At 38.7% G+C, this 19,103-nt stretch overlaps 1 protein-coding gene across 2 annotated transcripts; it reads left to right on the top strand.

The window, feature by feature from the left end:
• The first annotated feature begins 389 nt into the window (after positions 1-389).
• Positions 390-8,786, top strand: LOC103267487 (protein mago nashi homolog). 2 transcript variants are annotated; one of them, XM_008065076.1, is made up of 5 exons: positions 390-551; positions 2,897-2,955; positions 3,606-3,716; positions 7,103-7,185; positions 8,412-8,786. In XM_008065076.1, the coding sequence occupies exons 1-5, from the start codon at positions 458-460 to the stop codon at positions 8,509-8,511; spliced, it is 447 nt and encodes a 148-aa protein (XP_008063267.1). In that variant the 5' UTR covers positions 390-457; the 3' UTR covers positions 8,512-8,786. The 2 variants fall into 2 exon arrangements, with proteins under 2 accessions (XP_008063267.1, XP_021571748.1); XM_021716073.1 differs by having other exon boundaries at positions 458-506.
• Positions 8,787-19,103: the final 10,317 nt, after the last annotated feature.

The following is a 19,103-nucleotide window of genomic DNA, read 5'->3' as shown; positions in this document are numbered from 1 at the left end:
CAGGCGAAACAGGTTACGTTCCGGGTCTACCATTCTCATTCTAAGCTTTATCTTGACTCCTCCAACCAGTCAAACGGGAAGAAAGCCACACCCACCTTATCGGACGCCGCGGGGAGACCTGAAAAGCAAGAGCGACTGGCAAACCTTAGTTCTAAGTCCATTAAAAAAAGTTGTCATATGGTCACACTTCTGTTATTTGGTAATATAATGTCATCCACTTAATCTTGAAAATAATGCGCCTCCAAGCTTTGTAAAGTGAAGGTCACGTCACAGGGAACCTCCCTTCGGCGTCTTCGCGCCTCTTCCCCTAGACGTTCACCGCTTCCACTCTTCTGTGGGATGATGCGGGAGGCGGAAGTGACGCGCGTCAGTGACGCACCTACCCGCGCGACTGACGTCACTGCCAGGCGCCGGCGGCACGTTGGCTGGGCTTTCGGCGGGCTTCCCGGGGACCAAGATGTCTATGGCTAGCGATTTCTACCTGCGCTACTATGTAGGACACAAGGGCAAGTTTGGACACGAGTTTCTGGAGTTCGAGTTTCGGCCTGACGGTGAGCGGAGGAAGGGCCTGTGGCACGCCGAGCCGGGAGAGGGAAGCCAGCCTGAGAGGCTAGGCGAGCGGGGCGGGTGGGCGTGAGAGTGTACAGTGGGGGCGGGGCCACTACTTGATCGAAGTAATGGAAGCTTAAGAATATGGGAGGCCCAAGTTGGTTTTGTGAATAAAAGAGGATTAATTCAGGAAAGCTAATTCAGTCACAAACTGAAAACGTTGAACCTACAATAATCAGAGTCATATAATCAACGCTTAGAAGGAACTTTTAAGCCTTCTTAGATCGCCTTCATTTAAAATGCCTGAACATATTTAAAAACGCCCCCACCAATGGATGCTTAAAACCTTCCGGTGACCAGTAACTTTCGGCCTGTCTGTTCGTTCGTATTATTTCATTGTGTGTTAAGGCTTTTTTGAAGGAGTGGAGCCCGACTTGTAAACAAATGAGTGTAATGATATGTTTTCAGTGCTTCAACACGATGGTTCACCATAGGATGCATTAAGAGTACAAAGCTGGGGGTGTTTAGTTCTACAGGAGGGTGTCAAGGAAAGCTTCCTAGAAGAGGAGACTCTTGAGGTGAGTCTTGAAATGAACGTAGGTGTTTTCTTGGCCTCTGAGAGAAAAAGACTGCGAGAGCAGTGTGAATAGAGGCTTAGGTGAAACTGCTACCCATGTAGTGTGCAACAATTCTATCTCTTGTCAGCTCTGACTCTCTTTAGAGAGTGTCACTGTGTCTTGAACTACTTGAAACAACTGGATACGTTTTTTTGAAAATAAATACAAAAATTGAGGGTACCTACAAGAGTAAGATTACATTTTCCTGAAGGAGTTATGTCTTGGTGGGAGAAACAATGTGTAACTAACCATAAAGCAACATGCATACTAAGTGCTATATGCATGATTTGGACAAAGGTCTATGAAAGCCTGAATGAAAATTAGGGGAAGAGAGAAAAAGGAGAAGAGTATCAGACATTTCAGGCAGAATGCAAGGTAACTACAGTTGTGCAATTTTTTAGAATCCTCAATCCTCTTATTCACCCTTGCTTTTCCCATATCTCTTGTAAATTTAACCCAAGAGCCAAATTTACCCAAATTCATCAGTCCTTTCCTTGTGTAGTATAGTTTTCCCTGTGAACATTATTCTGCTTGTCCATATCACTTTGAACCAGTTTCATACATTACCCCAATATTATCAGGCAAATTTTGTGCTAGAATAGTGGCTCTCATTCATTTTTCTGCTACCACACCAATCCATATACTTCCGTTGGTAATACTGAGTCACAAAGACAGATTTTTATCATTTTAAAGTATCACCGGCACATTATAGCTGTATCCGTACAACTGTCTAGCCATTGGGGAAGCGTGCATCAGGGAGTTCAAAGGTCATGATGGATTGAAATTAAATATAAATTAGCTAACAAACTGGTCAGATTAATCCAGAAGTGGCACATAGCTTGTATACTTCCTTATCATAATTCTAAAATATCAACATTACCATAATTATATACATACGTTAATTTGAAGAAAAATAATTCGAAGATTTTGATGTAGCGGGGAAAGCATGAGTATTGGAAAAAAGTAGATCTAGATTTGAATTTTGTGTAACCCAGGACAAGTTACCTTTTTTCCTGTGAGTAGGTGAGAGAAAAGCACCTGCTTTTTAGGATTGTTTTACAGATTAGATTAGATGCTCTTGGTAAGGTACTTAGCACCAATATACATATATAATAGACTTTAAAATAGATAGTGTTACTTTTTCGGATTCTCTTTCTAGTTCATAACATGGGCCTTAAAAAGGACCAATTATGGGCCAGGCGCAGTGGCTCACGCCTGTAATCCCAGCACTTTGGGAGGCCGAAGTCAGAGGACTACCTGAGCCTGTGGGTTCGAGACCAGCCTGGGCAACTTGGTGAGACCTCTCTACAATAAATCAAAAAGTTAACTGGGTGTGGTGGCGTGTGCCTGTAGTTCCAGCTACTAGGAAGGCTGAGGTGGAAGAATCACCTGAGCCCAGTAGGTTGAGGTTGAAGTGGCCCTGAGCATGCCGCTGCACTCCAGCCTGGGTGAAAGAGTGAGACTCCAACTCAAAAAAAAAAATGACCAATTATATATTGAAGGCTTGGAATTTTAAAAAATTTGACTAGCTTTAACTTCAGCCAATTTACCAGCAAATATTTACTGAGTGTCTACATGTCTACATCTTACACTAAGAGGGAGAAAATATTAATGAAAGTAATAATATAAAATGGTCTTTACTTTCAAATCTGCTTATGATGTCATTTCTTTCTTTATTCGTTTTAGCAGTTTTTGCTGTTATAGTTTGAATTTTTTTCCACTTCCCACAGGAAAGCTTAGATATGCCAACAACAGCAATTACAAAAATGATGTCATGATCAGAAAAGAGGTAAGTTCTTTTCAGATGTCTGCTTTTTAAAAATAGTTCATGTTTCTCAAGTCTCTGTTGAATCTACAAAAATACATTTAATTCTGTATTGTAAAGAAGACGTCAATTCACACATTTAAATTAGGTATAACTATAACATCTGTAACAGTAAAAAAACAATTTGAATATATTAAATTGTTATCTCATATTTGATTTCATCATTAATTCATTTTATAATTGTCTTTTTACTCAATTTACTACTTAAAACTAATTGATAATCATGATGGTGTGACTTAAATGAAAGAGGGAAGGAAGGAAGTTGAGAACACAGATGTATACTTGCATTTGTTACTGTTCACCTTATAGATTTTGTGTTGTCACTGTTAACCATCCAGAGATACTTGAGTCCCCATGTTACAGAGGAAGGATACAGGGCTTTTGAAGGGGGTTAGTGATGAAAAGAGGGAAAAATATATGTTTAAAAAAAAGTAATAGATGAAGAAAAATAACATAAGAAGGCTAAATGAGTCTCATTCTGTACTTGTAGAATAAGAATTAAATTTTCCATGCTATTAGAATATTAAGGGTTTGTAACTCCATTTTATAGTTTCCTTCTGAGTTGTGGGATGATATAGATAGTCTTTATCGATTTTATTATAATTTATTTTCAGGCTTATGTACATAAGAGTGTAATGGAAGAACTGAAGAGAATTATTGATGACAGTGAAATTACAAAAGAAGATGATGCTTTGTGGCCTCCCCCTGACAGGGTTGGCCGACAGGTTTGTATTTAGTGATTCTTCACACGCATACATTTTAAAAATTGATAATGGAATTGTTTCCTCTTATTGATGACAATGATAAGTCCTCATTGAATTCTTTAGTTTTCCATTTAGTAGGTACCTGCTAAATTCTCTTTAATTTTATTTCACTTAGTTTAATTTTTTGTGCTACCTCCTAGTAATAAAGGAGTCAGTATTTAACTCTAAATTTAGACATCTTTCTGAACAGTCTTCTCTGCAGCCACCCTTGCCAAAGTTAGGGCATTTTCACACTGTTGTGAATGATTTCTATTGTATGTTAATCACTTTTTAAATTTTTTTGAGTTGGAGTCTTATTCCATCGTCCAGACTGGCGTACAGTGGCATGCTCATGGCCATCGCAGCCTTGACCTGCTGGGCTCAGGCGATCCTTCCACCTCAGCCTTCCAAGAAGCTGGGACTACAGGTGTGCACCACCATGCCCTGCTAATCTTTTGATTTAGTGTAGAGATGAGGTCTTACCAAGTTGCCCAGGCTGGTCTTGAACCTGTGGGTTCAGGCAATCCTTGCACCTCAGCCTCTCAAAGTGCTGGGATTATAGGTATGAGCTACCTCCCCTGGCCTAGATTAATCACTTTTATTAGAAATAAGTACAAGTACTGTTTAGTAAATTTGAGGTTTTGGGTTGCCATTGATGATGCAAAATTCACTTTTTACAAATTATAACTTTTGGAATTCTCATTTGCATCCTTTTGTTCTGGAGAGAGACTTGATTAGTGGTTTCTTTGTTTAAACTGGTAATTGGATTTGCCTTTCATATTCCCTTCAGAATAATTGATGTTTCTCAGAAAGCTTTTGAAGAATTCTGAGGGCCTAATTACACTCTGCAGAAAGAAAGTTTGGTTTCTGAATTAGGTCTTTTCAACTTTTGGAGAAATGAGATACAACCCTGAAAGAAAGAAACATTTAATATCACTTTTATATATTCCTGAGGATTATTGTTTATACCACCTTATTTGATTAGAAGAAAATGTGGAGAAATCTGACAGATGCTAGCACTCTGTAACTGTAACTTAACTCTTCTATCTAAAACAGTATTTAGGAAAGCAAAGGTAACAGTTAACAGTACTGATTTTATGTATTGTATCACTTTTAAAAAGTCAGTTTAGACCTCAGTTTGTTTTATGCATATACACTAAAAAACACATCAGTAGCTAATCTTTTATATCTTTTAGACTCAGGGAGAGCCTAGTAATTCATCTACCCATTTGATAGTATATTCATGGGTTTTGGTTATTGGAGAGGAGTAGGTGTGCTCTCGAAATTGCCTGTTGGATCATTAAGTCCAAGATTTTATGATTTTTGTTAGAAGGTCTTAGTTAATTCTCCACTTGATGTGTGCCATAAATTGTGCATGATTAGTCCCTTTGATTAAAGACATAGCCCAAACTGTCTTTAATAGTGCCTGTTTGTTCATTGATCTTGAGAACTAATTAAATGAGGGGGGACTCCAAAAAACTTGGAATTTATTTATTAAAAATTGTGTATTCTTACATACTCAAACTTCAGTTACCTTCAGGGTACTTTTGTTTGATACAATATGCCTGTCAAGATGCTTTTTCCACTGCTCAAACAGTTTTTGAACTTGTCCATTTTGATGTCTTTTTGTGCTTCAGCTGTTTTTTGTTTCACCTCTTCCACATCCTCAAAACATTTCCCTTTGAGAATTTTTTTCATCTGGGGAAACAAAAAAAAAGTTTCAGGGGCGAGATCGACTGAATATGGAGTGTAGAGCATGAAGATCATGCTGTTTTGAGATAGAAGCTGCCGAACACTCAGCGTGGTATGAGCAGGTGCGCTCATAAGTTACCTGTCATGAAGTGGGCATATGCGTTGAAAGAATTAAAAAAAAAAAAAAAAATTCACTGAAGCTGAATGCAGCATCTCACAACAACACTGGCGGGTCCACTGATGCTGATGGGTTCCTAAAATACTTACCTAGTGGGGGGAGCTTGTACTACAAGGAGCCTGCCCTCCAAAAAAATAATTGTTTTTTTTTCGTTTCCTCCTTATGGACATAGCCTCTTTTTTTTTTTTTTTTTTGAGTTGGAGTCTCACTATCGCCCAGACCGGAGTGCAATGGCCGCTCCTGGCCACTGCAGCCTCCACCTGCTGGGCTCCGGTGATCCTTCCACCTCAGCCTTCCGAGTAGCTGGAACTACAGGCATGCGCTACTACGCCCGGCTCATTTTTTTTTAATTTATTGTAGAGATGAAGTCTCGCCAAGTTGCCCAGGCGGGTCCCAAACCCACGGGCTCAGGCAATCCACTCACTTCGGCCTCCCAAAGCACGGGATTACAGGCTGATTCACCGAGCCTGGCGGACATAGTCTCTTAATTACTGGTTTTATATCTGCAAATAAACAGTACACCAAAAAATCTATACAGTAATTGTGGAACACTAGGAGCATCTGCATTAGGTAGATGTGTAATATCAGTACAAATATTAGTACCATCACTTTTAGTGATTGTAAATATCAACAAGTATTTTCCTCTGTTTTATGAGTTTTAGATTACACATTTGTAAAATAGACTAATAAAGCCTACCTTAAAAGGTTACTTTAGGGATTACAGAGGCTGTTGGTAAAGTCCCTAGCAGCCTGATTCATAGTAGGTGCTAGAGTGGTGGCTATTACTAATATGCCTTTTGTTTATAGAATTTTGTAGAAAGGGAAAGCGTTTGTATTTATTATATTCAAATGGGCTTATACTCATCATTTTTGTAAAATGTGCTTCAAAGTTGTGTCTTTAGTTTTTACTGACATTGTAAGAAACACTCATGTCGTTTTATGGTGTCTTCTTTTTTTTTTTTTTGAGTTGGAGTCTCACTCTGTCACCCAGACTGGAGTGCAGTGGCTGCTCCTGGCCACCGCAGCCTCGACCTGCTGGGCTGCGGCGATCCTTCCGCCTCAGCCTTCCAAGCAGCTGGAAATATAGGCGCATGCTACCATGCCTGGCTCATTTTGATTTATTGTAGAGATGAGGTCTCACCAAGTTGCCCAGGCGGGTCTTGAACCCGCGGGCTCAGGCAGTCCATTCACCTCGGCCTCCCAAAGTGCAGGATTACAGACTGAGTCACTGAGCCCGGCTCTATGGTGTCTTTTTTATGATGTTGCTGGAAAGCAATTCCTGGTTAGCCCTAAAATTGGGGGTAATGCTTGTGAAAAATTGATGAGGTTTTTATTTTAAGGATATAGTTTATCTGTGACAGATCAAGTTTTTTTTCCCCCCTCCTTTTAATGACTGCTAGAAAATTTAGAACTAAAATTGAGACTCCCTATAGGAAGAATACAGATATCTCTGGGATAGATTTTTACATTAACTACATTTCTCTATTTTTTTTTTCAGGAGCTTGAAATTGTAATTGGGGATGAGCACATTTCTTTTACCACATCAAAAATAGGTTCTCTTATTGATGTAAATCAGTCAAAGTAAGTATGTTAAAGCATTTTGGCTAGGTTGACATTATTAAAGAGGCTTATTTTGTAACTATAGTCAGTTTGTTAGCCAAGATTATCCCTGACATTCTACTAGTTTATTATGCAAATATAATTTTGATTTTTGTGTCATTAAAGACTTACCTTGTCTCTCAAAGAAGTTAGCAGAGTATTTCACTGATTGTCAAAAAGGTCTTAATCCAATAGCTATGTATAATAATGGCCATATTTTATTAACTATTTTGTGTAAAAATGTGGATACAGTATCAGAAAATTTAAAGAAAAACTCTGTATAGAATTATATCAGCTTCATTAGCCCCATATTGTAACACTGTCCTCCTTGGGCTCAATACTAGAAAAAAATGGAAAAAAAATCCATAAACCCTAAGTATTCTTTTAGCCACCTATGCCTGGCACATAATAGATGGTTTATATAAATGTTTATGAGAAGAAAGGAGAAAGGAACGAATACATAATAACTATTAGATACAAAAGGCTGAAGACCAACAAATGGTTTTAAACTATCAAATTTAGTTTTCTGCACTTGGTGACAGTGTGGCATTCCTACCCTGCTAGGACTGTAAATTGGTAGTGATTTTTGGAAAGCAATTGGCATCAAAAACTTAACATTTTTAATTTGTCTTTGACCTAGTAATTTTTATTTCTTAGCATTTATTGTAGGGAAATACTCTCAAATATTGGAAAAGCTTTATTATGCATGAGGATGCTTATTGAAGCATCATTTGTAATAGGAAAATAATCCACATATCTAACAAGGAGATAACTATTAAATTAATTGAAAGTTATTAATTTCTTAATGCTATGGAAAATAATGCCAAAAAGGGCATAGGGAATTATTTTAGTTATGAAAATTGATAATCCTCAAAATATTTATAATTATTTCATGAGAATGATGGAATTAGCAGTATTATGAATATTAGTTTTTCTGCTTTATATATTTTTGGGATCCATAGTTATTATAAACATAAGAAGATAAACACTTTAAATCTAAAAATGAGTACTGACAAAGAAACTATTTTTATCCTTACAGAAAAGAGATGTTACTTGTTTAGTCTGCTCATTTTAGTAGTCATTAAAATTCTTCCATTCTCCTAAATTTCATTAACTTAATTATTATAAGTTTTTGTTGTATGGTAGGAATTTATAAAATTATTTCATTCTAGGAACAAAAAAGTAACTTTTACCCTTTTCAATTTTAGGGATCCTGAAGGCCTTCGAGTATTTTACTATTTGGTACAAGATCTGAAATGTTTAGTCTTCAGTCTCATTGGATTACATTTCAAGATTAAGCCGATTTAAATTATATCTATTTTGAAGCTGTTTGTATATTTAATGAAGGGATGGGTAAGGGAGGTTTTATTTGCCATTTACAATATTGGGATTTTTATGACTGTGAAGCAAACAAAATAATTTTCTTTTATATTTAAACTGAAAATAAGAAAATACATAATAGGCTTAGGGGTAGTCTTTACTTGTGTCCAAGTGCATTGGACAGTACCTACACACATTAAATTCTGTAAATAAAAGCCACATTTTGTTTAAAATTTGCTCCAATAAAACATATCAAAGCCTGACTGGAGAGTGATTTTTTTTTTCCCCAGGAGGCTGTTTCTTTGATTCACTTTTAAAGATAAGAAGAAATTTTTCTAGTAGGTATATCCTATGACAGAATATCTTTTAGGTAGAACTATATATCCACATTCCCATCCAATAAAGGCAATTGCAGATCTTTCGTTATTTCTTTCATACATGATTGGATTCAGTTTTTTTGGTGTTTACAGAAGGTTCTGAGCTTTTTACAGTTATCCCAAATTACCAGGGGTTATTCATTTTTAAATATTTTTGGTATAAGCAGTAATTTCCTAAAGTGTTATACGAGTAAAGTCAGTATCCTACGTTAGGCACATCTTTGATTATGTCCTTAATCCTTATTTCACAATATGTTTTGGGTGTGTAGGGGTGTGGGAGCTAAATGAGTTCTCAGCTTTACACATTGTTAAAAAGTTAGGGGTGTGTGTGTGTGTGTGTGTGTGTGTGTACATACATACTCTTTTAACTCATAATGAACACAGGTCTCACTTATGTTTCCCATTCCCTTCAACTTCTTTTCTCATAGACTTCCTCTTTCAGTAGCCATGTCCCTGGTTTTCTGTTACTTCTCCATCTGAACCCCTACTCACTAAAAGTTGTGCTGTTTTGGTAGTTGTGATCCACCTGCTTGATGGACCAGTTACTATTGACTTTAGGATGGAGGAATTAGTTTCTGAAGACCTGCCAGGACTCCTGAGCTACAAAGCTCTAGCGTGGCTCTGTCCAATAACTTTTGAAATTATGGAAACGTTCTATACCTGTGTAGTCCACTAGTGTAGCTACTAGCCATATGTGGCTACTGCGTACTTGAGATGTACCTAGTGTAACTGAATTTATAGTTCTATTTAAGCAAAGTTCTATGAAAAATTTCAAATGTATATATAAATTTTAAAAAAGGCTGACTGCAGTGGCCTCATACCCGTAATCCTAGCATTTTGGGGGGCCAAAACCGGAGATCACTTGAACCCAAGAGTTTGAGACCAGCCTGGGCAACGTAACAAGACTTCCTCTTGGAAAAAAAATAAATTTATATAAAATTTTTTAAAAATGTCAAATATGCAAAACTTGAGAATTATAAAGTTAACTCTCATATGCCAATCTAGGTTCTATGCTTTTTTACTGTAATAAAGTCTATTATAATAAATCATCTTGATGTTTCACTTAAATAATGTAACTGGTGGCAATAGACTAGTTTTTGTATACTACTCAATTTTGATTAATTTACATTTAGATATCCACATGTATCTGGTAACTCCCCTTTGTACATTACAGCTTTAGCATATGGCTCAGTAACCTGTTTGCCATGGAGCACTAGCTGATCCTTTGCACTGGTCATGCCTGTTGTCTCCAGGTTTGCTGTGGAAAGTCAACTGATCTTCAATTCATTGTGCCACTGTCATCTTTAGATCTCTTGTATGAAAATAAATATGTTCAAGTTGTAGACCTTGATGAATGTGCAGAATGAAATCATATAATTCTCTTTCACTTAGGTGTCAACCTTAAAGAGAAAGGAACCACTTTGAGCCACTGGTGGGCCCACAGTTTTTGGTTTTTCATCAGAATAACCTTCATTCTGTGACTTGTGTTGAATAAGATGATCCGTTCAAGACTGAGCAAGGCTGGGGAGAAATCGTACTTAGATTAAGAAGTCTTTAGCATTATCTTTGTCCCCATTCTTTAACTTCCCTGTGCTATTGATTTACTTATTTTGCCCTGTCCCCATTATCTACTAAGATTTGTAATGTTTAAATGCGGATTGGAGAATAGGTCATTAGGAACATATATTGTTGTCTATAGCTTTCTTATACTTCGAACTGACTCTTGATTGTAAACTGCATGATGATCATCATAAATTAAATTTTATATAGCATTAATTCTATATAAAACTAGATTTTTACTGTACTCAGGTAATGTTCCTCTTACCACTGCCTTAATAAAGAGATCTCTTGACCAGGCACGGTGGCTCATGCCTATAATTCCAGCACTTTGGGAAGCCGAAGTAGGAGTATTGCCTGAGCTCATGGGTTTGAGGCTAGACTGAGCAACTTGGCGAGACCTCATTTCTACAATAAATCCAAAAATAAGCTGGGCATGGTGGTGCATGCCTGTAATTCCAACTACTTGGAAGGCTGAGGTGGAAGGATAGCTTGAGCCCAGCAGGTTGAAGCTGTGGTGGCTGTGAGCGCATCACTGCACTCCAGCCTGGGTGGCAGAGTGAGACTCTGACTCAGATAAATAAATAAACAAATAAATAAAATAAATCTCTCGTGGTAATCAAAATTTCCTTCCTAGATACTGGTTCTATGCCTTATCCTGCCTTTTCCTTTTACATGGGATGGCGTGTCACCCAGAACCTAGTGCGGTCTTTTCCATATAGTAGGTGTTTTCTAAGTTTGTTGAATTGGTAGTCTCTTGTTCTTATCACCTTCAGATTATTCATCTTTGGAATTTCATCAATATCAGGCTGTCTATTCATGTGGACATTTTTAATTGTGAATAAATAAATGATAGCCAAGAGTATACATTTTATTGTTAGACTACTTTGTTTTGATTTGAAGTGTGTGATACCTGTGAAAATGAGTTGTGGTGTAAGTTTAACCACTGGCCTCTTTAATTATTTTAATAATTGGATTTCTAACATGGATGGATAATGAGTGAGGAGAAAATTCAAAAAAATTAATAAAGATAAGCAAAGAGAAATGAGTGATTGGAGCTTGATCTCAGAGTCTGCCTAGCCAAACTCCCCAAATAATGAATAGTAAAGTTGGAGAACTACTGCTCAACGTCTCTAGGATCTATGCACTTTGGGAGGCTGAGGTAGGGGGATTACTTGAGGCCAAGAGTTCAAGACCACCCTGGGTAACATAGTGAGTACCTATCTGTAAAAAAAGAAAAAAGAAAAAAAATTGGAGGAAGAATGGTTACTATTTGACTGCTGGAGGCCCAATTGGAACAATATAGAGTATTTTAATCTAAAGCATTATAATAACTTTTATGTAAAGACAAGAAAGAGCCGGGCTTGGTGACTCAGCCTGTAACCCCACGCCTTTGGGAGGCTGAGGTGAGTGGATTGCCTGAGCCCGCGGGTTCTAGACCCGCCTGGGCAACTTGGTGAGACCTCATCTCTACCATAAATAAAAAATTAGCCGGGTGTGGTAGCACACGCCTGTAGTTCCAGCTACGTGGAAGGCTGAGGCGGAAGGATCACCGGAGCCCAGCAAGTCGAGGCTGCGGTGGCCGGGAGCGGCCACTGCACTTCAGTCTGGGTGACAGAGTGAAACTCCAACTCAAAAAAATAAATAAATAAAGACAAGAAAGACAAATAGAATGACTAGGGGAACAGGACATCTCAAACTAGAAATCTTTTTATTTTTTACTGTAAGAACCAAGAAATTTAGTATTAATCAGTGATGTAAGGCATGAAGATAACTAAGGAGATGGGAAACTGGTTAAGTTACTCCTCCCTATAAAGTGATTCGACCATCTTGCCTGTGTGCTAGTGGTTATTCTAGACATCCTTCACTTCAGCCTAGGGCAGGAAAACCAGCATGCTGCTGTGAAACCATAAGCCACTAAGGTTTGAAGGTGTGACTGGAAGTTTTGAAGGTGTGGCTAGAGGCAGTGTGCTGAGCTTTTAGCCAAAAATATTGTCAGAAAGGAATGGGTGAAATGCGTCTCCCAAATAAAAAAGGGTTTTATGGCAAAGCAGCCAGAAAAATGAATATATATTCATATTTGTATGTGTGTCTGTATATGTTTTGCACAAATGCAAATTTGGAAGACAAAGTACAAAACCATTCCAAAGGCTTCAAACTTCTCCTTTTTCTATTAAGAGTGGTTGTGATAAAATTTAGTACCTCCAATTTTGTGTTTCTTTGATCAAGGTTATGTTAGGAGTTTCAAGCAATCTCATGTGAAGTTAGTGTTATGTTCTGATGCTGATTATCTTCTCTTTTAAAGAAGTTAACCTTTTCCAGAAATTCAGAGCTTGGTAATGAAAATAAAATAGAACTTGGAGCAGCTATACAGTTTGTCTTTCCAATCATTAGTATCATTCTCCCTCTTTCCAAACTACGAAAAATCTAAATTTTATAGTCAATCCACTTTATCTACTATATTTATCAAATGTACTCCTAGGTATCAAGCCTCTTGTATATATTGCAATTACAGTAATGGACAAGACAAATTTGGTACTCACTCTTATGAACTTTACATTATGATAAAGGAGACAAATTATATGCAACAAGTTTAAAAAAGTGTGCTGTGCTCTGCACTTACCTGGCCTCTATCCTGAGAATTATTCATTCTAAGAATGTAAACCCAAACAGAAAAAAACCTCAGCATCACCAGCGTCTTCACAGGGCAGTAAGATCTGAGGCCACAGGATGGTTTTTCTTTTTCTTCTCTCTCTCTCCCTCTCTCCCTCTCTCCCTCTCTCCCTCTCTCTCTCTCTCTCTCTCTCTCTCTCTCTCTCTCTCTCTCTTTGAGCTGGAGTCTCACTCTGTCACCCAGGCTGGAATGCAGTGGCACAATCATGGCTCACAACAACCTCGACCTCCAGGGCTCAGACGATCCTTCTCCCTCAGCTTCCTGAGTAACTAGGATAACAGGTGCATGCCACCATGCCTGAATAACTTTATTTTTTGTAGAGATGGGATCTCACTATGTTGTCCAGGCTGGTCTTAAACTCCTGGGCTCAAGTGATCCACCCATCTCATCCAAAGTCCTGGGATTATAGGCATGAGCTACCACACCTGGCCACAGAATGATTTTTCTAGGGTGATAGTGGTATGTTGAGGCATGTTTTCCAGCTCCTAAATTGTGTTACTGTGCAGTCCCATCCTGTCCTTCCAAACACCTGCACTCCAAACCTCATGATGGAATAGAGGACCTAGTTCAGTGTGCCAGGACTTCTGGACTGCAGTTCTGGTGCTCCTATTAGAACCTTAGAAGAGTGAAAACAAAAAATAACAAGAAGACCAGGCACAGTGGCTCACACCTGCAATCCCAGCACTTTGTGAGGCAGAGGTGAGAGGATTGCCTGAGTCCAGAGTTTTGAGACCAGCCTGGGCAACTTGGCAAGACTTCGTCTCTACAATAAATAAAAAAAAAAAGTAGCTGGGCATGGTGGCATACGTCTGTAGTTCCAGCTACTGGAAGGCTGAGACAGAAGGATCACCTGAGCCCAGTAGGTAGAGGCTACGGTGGGGGCGTGAGCATGCCACTGCATCCCAACCTGGGTGACAGAATGAGGCTCCGACTGAAAATAACAACAACAACAACAAGAAATCCTGTCTGTAGTGTTAATTTCATTTAATTCTTCCAAGCCTATGAAGTGGGTGATATTGAGCATATAGAAACTGAGACTTGCCGGGCTGGGTGGCTCAGCCTGTAATCCTGTGCTTTGGGAGGCTGAGGTGAGTGAATTGCCTGAGCCCTCGGGTTCGAGACCTGCCTGGGCAACTTGGCGAGACCTCATCGCCACAATAAATTAAAAAAATTAGCCAGGCATGGTACCGCATGCCTGTAGTTCCAGCTACTGGGAAGGCTGAGGCGGAGGGATCGCCCGAGCCCAGCAGGTCGAGGCTCCGGTGGCCGGGAGCATGCCACTCCACTCCAGTCTGGGTGACAGAGTGAGACTCCAACTCAAAACAACAACAATAACAAAAAGCTGAAACTTGAAGATTTGGAGTGAACTTATTCAAATTTTTAGATAAGAAGAAATTGAATCTTGGACTTCAAATAACATTTAGTGTGTGTGTGTGTGTGTGTGTGTGTGTGTGTGTGTGTGTGTCTGTATACACACCAGGTTCTGGTTAGGCACTTTACATATCTTTTCTCATTTAAGCCCCACAACAACTTTGGATAGCAAATAGTATCACCATTTTACTGTGGTGACTCTGAGACAGAGAAGTCAAGTGCCTGCAGTCACACATGGAAGCTAGGGTCCGGCATTTCAAGCAAGATCTGCTTGGTTCCAGAATTCGTGCTTTGTCAGGCCTGGCTTTAAACATGGGTCAAGAAAGCAATAATGTTTCCTTAAGTCAATGAACCTCTCTCTCCAAGTTAGTTTCTTCATTTGCAAAATGAGGACAGTAATGAATACCTGTCAGTGTTAGGTTTCTTTCCTTCTTTACATTCTGCCTGCCTGCCTGCCCTCCTCCCTCCCTCCTTCCTTCCCTTCCTTCCTTCCTTTCTTGAGTCAGGGTCTCACTCTGCACCCAGGCTGGAGTCTGTGGCATGATCACGGCTCATCGCAGCCTCCAACTCCTGGATTCTGGCGATCTTCCTGCTTCAGCCTCCTAATTTTATTATCTATAGAGATGAGGGCTCGCTATATTGCCCAGGCTGATCTTGACCTCTTGGGCTCAGGCCATCCTTCTACCTCAGCCTGGTGAGTAGTTAGGACTACGGGAATGAGCCACCATGCGCAGGCTGGTCCAGAACTCCTAGGCTCAAGCAATCCACCCTCCTTGGCCTCCCAAAGTCCTGAGATTACAGGCATGAGCCACGGCGCCTGGCTGTGGAGGTTTCAGTGTGGTTATATACACAGGAGTCACTCCAATAAATGACAGTGCTTCTTTGTGCCACCTTTTTATTTTTTTTTGAGTTGGAGTCTCACTCCGAAGCCCAGACTGGAGTGCAGTGACCGCTCCCAGCCACCGCAGCCTCGACCTGCTGGGCTCCGGCCATCCTTCCGCCTCAGCCTTCCAGGTAGCCGGAATTACAGACATGCGCTACCACGCCCGGCTGATTTTTTGATTTATTGTAGAGATGTGGTCTCACTGCCCAGGCGGGTCTCGAACCTGCGGGCTCAGGCAATCCACTCACAGCCTCCCAAAGGCGCGGGATTACAGGCTGAGCCACCGAGCCCGGCTTCTTTGTGCCACCTTTTTAACCACCACCATTACTTTCCCCATCTCCCCCCACCCACCACCACCAGTCACTTCCTATCTTCTCTCAGCAAAGCTGACTTTCTTTATTATTTTGGCATTAGAATAGAGGACTAGGAATCACCTTTCTCTGGTTTAGGATTGACAAAGTCAGTCCAGGGCTAGAAGAAAGAGAGAAGAAAATGCCTAGCAGCAAGTATTCCTGAAGCATCCAGACTCTCCCCATGAAACTTGGCTTGTATTACGGAGTAAAATTAGTCTGTGGGAGGTATTTCAGCTGACTGCCTGCACATGATGACAAGTGTCAGATTTCAGTGGTAATTCAGGGATTATGGATTTTGTCAGGGGACAGAGGTAGGTCAGTTATAACAGGCAGCACAACCCAGACCACAGTCAGAACATGCAGTAGACGATGTCTGTGAAGTCGTTTGGGGGGAAAGCAGAAGGCATGAGCAAACGGAAGAAGGAGGCCTACTGAAGAATGGTGGTTTAATGGTGGCTAGAAATTGGCAAGGGAAGAAATAATAAGCTAGGAATTTGGTCAGACCCTGGTTAAATGGGTGGGGTTTGTCTCTGCACAAACCATTTCCCCTGTGCTCTCTACCCCCTCACTATTCCATCTTTTATTAACCACTGTCACCTGATTTGAAGAGCTATTTAAATTGGTTTTCTAGAACTGTATTCATAAGATTGAAAAGGCCTGAATCAAATGAAAGTTAACTTCAGTGAGAGATCTGAGTATATTCTGGCAAGGTCTGACTCATGGTAACAGAGTGACAGAAATGAATTTCTTTTTAGTGTTCAACGTATGTGAAAATGTGAGGCCTCGCTGGAAGGTTGTAGAGGCAGATTTTAGAGTGAGATTATGTGGGCAAAACTCAAGTAGAAAAAGAATTTGCCAGTATCTTTTCTTAAGAAATCAAATGTCAACATTTTCACATACAACTGGTGGAGTATAAATGGGAACATTTATCTGGAGGGCATTTGGTAATATATATATTAGAGTTCTTTAACTGTATATGCCCTTTGACCCCATAATTTCATATTTAAAAAAGGTTTCCAAGAAAATATTCAAAAATATTTTTTATACTGGCAAAAAATTGGAAGCAACCTAAATGTTCAATAGTAGGGGATTGCCTAAATAAATTATGGTTTATACACCTGGGTAATAACTATATACGGTTTGTAAATCACATTTTAGAGAAATACTTTTAAAATAATAAAATAAATATTACTTATCAGAAACAAATAAAAATACTGTATATAGAATGAAATCAACTTTGATAATAAACATCATGTTCAGATACAAAAAAACTAGAATATATATCACAATTTTTGTAGAAGAATTAGTTATATTTAAAAATAATTTCTAGAACACATTTACAAGGAATAAACATAAAAAAGAATTTTCTTTCAAATAGTGACATATATGAGAATGTTTCTAACAAAGAAGCTATTATTTAAACTAGAAGCTAAGGAATTTAGTCATGACATTTCTTGTTTATACATAGATATTTATTTATGCCTAGATGCTTTAGTTATCTTTTTACTAGCAGTTTCTCTTAAGTAGGTTAGTTTTTTGTTAAAGATGTCAGTGTTATTTTCTCCAAGGATGTGTGCCTTTATCTTTTCAGTTCTCAAATATTGATTTTGAACATTATATTGCAACAAGTACTAAGTAACTGGTTATTTGAAAAGGAGGAAGAAACAGCTCATGAGCATCTCTCCTTTTTCCGTCAACATCAGCTTTCATCATACAATTTCCTCTTACCACTTTGGTCAAGAGGAGGGGCGGAAAAGGTTGAGTTGGCGAATCATTCAGAGACAATCCGTTTCTGCCTTTTATGCTTCAGCCCTGAAAGGATCCAAGCCTGGAAACTCCAACTTTGCCCTCATTTTTGGATTGGTTTTTCCACCTTCATCACTTCATGGTACAGATATAGGTAACATCTGCTTTTATTTTCCACAGATCTTAGTACCTGATAATAATATTGTTCTAGAAATATGACACTAGATAACAAATAACTTAGCATGAGATGAATAGGAATGCATTCTCTATTGATTTTGTTAGAAAGCAAATTATTTGTCATTCATCATTCATGGGAAGTTTTTTTCTTTTTCTCAGTATGCTAAGATTTTTGTTTAAGTTGGGGTTCTCACTCTGTCGTTCAGCCTGGAGTGCAGTGGCATGATCAAGACTCACCACAGCCTTGACCTCTTGGGCTCGGGCAATCCTTCTGCCTCAGCTTCCCGAGTAGCTGGGACTACAGGTCTGAGCCACAGCATCCAGCCAGAAAAAGAAGAGTTCTATGTGAAATTTGTTTTTTATATTTCCTGTTTCTTAGATATAATATTTTTATATTGATTAATGTTAGAAGCAAGGTAAATTCAAAATATTTACTATTTAATGTTTCTTTTCTATATTGATATTTATTAATAGATTTAATCTATTATGAACATTAACTAATGACTGTGAATTGACTAATTTTATTTTTACATAGGTTTCTTTGGAAACATCCCAAATGTAAGATTATTTCTGAAATTTTAATGTACATGAAATCATTTGAGATTAAAAATATATGTGTCTGGGATTCAATTTAAAAGATTTTTATTAAGCACATTTTGCACAGGGTACTAGAATCTGGACTGATAGCTGTTGGGAGCCAACATCTATAGCTACATGGCTGAGGCCTGTAAAGGCCCATCTGGAAGATCGCCTCTGACATAGGATATCAGTTATACCTATGATATTGGCGTGTGATTGGTGACCAGTGTGCATACATGGCAGTAAAACTTATAAGTGAATCTCAGTACACTTGATGGAAGGTGCATGGCGGAATTGTTTCTGTCTTTCTAAGTTTAGCTTCTTTCTAGATATTTTTTTACTTCTATTTCCTGGTAGACTGGGTAGTCCTTGTTCCCGAAAGCTGTTTCCCCTAGGGCTAAGATTAGAAACTAAATTACCATGATAGTTCTGTCCCCTGCCCCTAGCCAGGTAGAACGTTTTCTTTTGTTTTGTTAATTACCGAAACTCTGTCTGCTTCAGCCCATGGCCGCCATCTTGGAAGCCCTGCATTTCCTTGTTCAAGAGTGTGACAGCTACTATTTGATTTTTAGAGTAGACTTGTTGGGATAAAATATATACATATACACTCATAGCTGCGTAAATCTATGCTTGCTGTTTTGATTCCTTTTGCTACATTATTCAAGTGTAATAGTTACTATATGATTTATAAAAGAATTAACGATAAGGTATTAGCTTAATAGGATATAGCATAGTATTAAAGTCCAATAACTAGATCATATGAAAATTAAAGTTTAGACATATGAAACATGAATTATAGTAAAGTTTTGTAGTTTAAGAATAAGTTTTAACTGAGTTATAAGGCGTTATGTTAAATTGTAATA

Source organism: Carlito syrichta, unplaced genomic scaffold (genome assembly GCF_000164805.1).
Source record: "Carlito syrichta isolate Samal-C Ts95f unplaced genomic scaffold, Tarsius_syrichta-2.0.1 Scaffold308152, whole genome shotgun sequence".
Lineage (NCBI taxonomy): Eukaryota > Metazoa > Chordata > Mammalia > Primates > Tarsiidae > Carlito > Carlito syrichta.
Note: the sequence above shows the minus strand (reverse complement) of the source record. Positions and strands in the feature narration are given on the sequence as shown.

Bases quoted from the DNA above. Each gene is read 5' to 3' on its own strand.
- LOC103267487 (XM_008065076.1), top strand. From the start codon at position 458: ATGTCTATGGCTAGCGATTTCTACCTGCGCTACTATGTAGGACACAAG. The intron at 552-2,896 runs GTGAGCGGAGGA...CACTTCCCACAG, and splicing joins GTTCGAGTTTCGGCCTGACG to GAAAGCTTAGATATGCCAAC. The intron at 7,186-8,411 runs GTAAGTATGTTA...TTTCAATTTTAG, and splicing joins ATTGATGTAAATCAGTCAAA to GGATCCTGAAGGCCTTCGAG.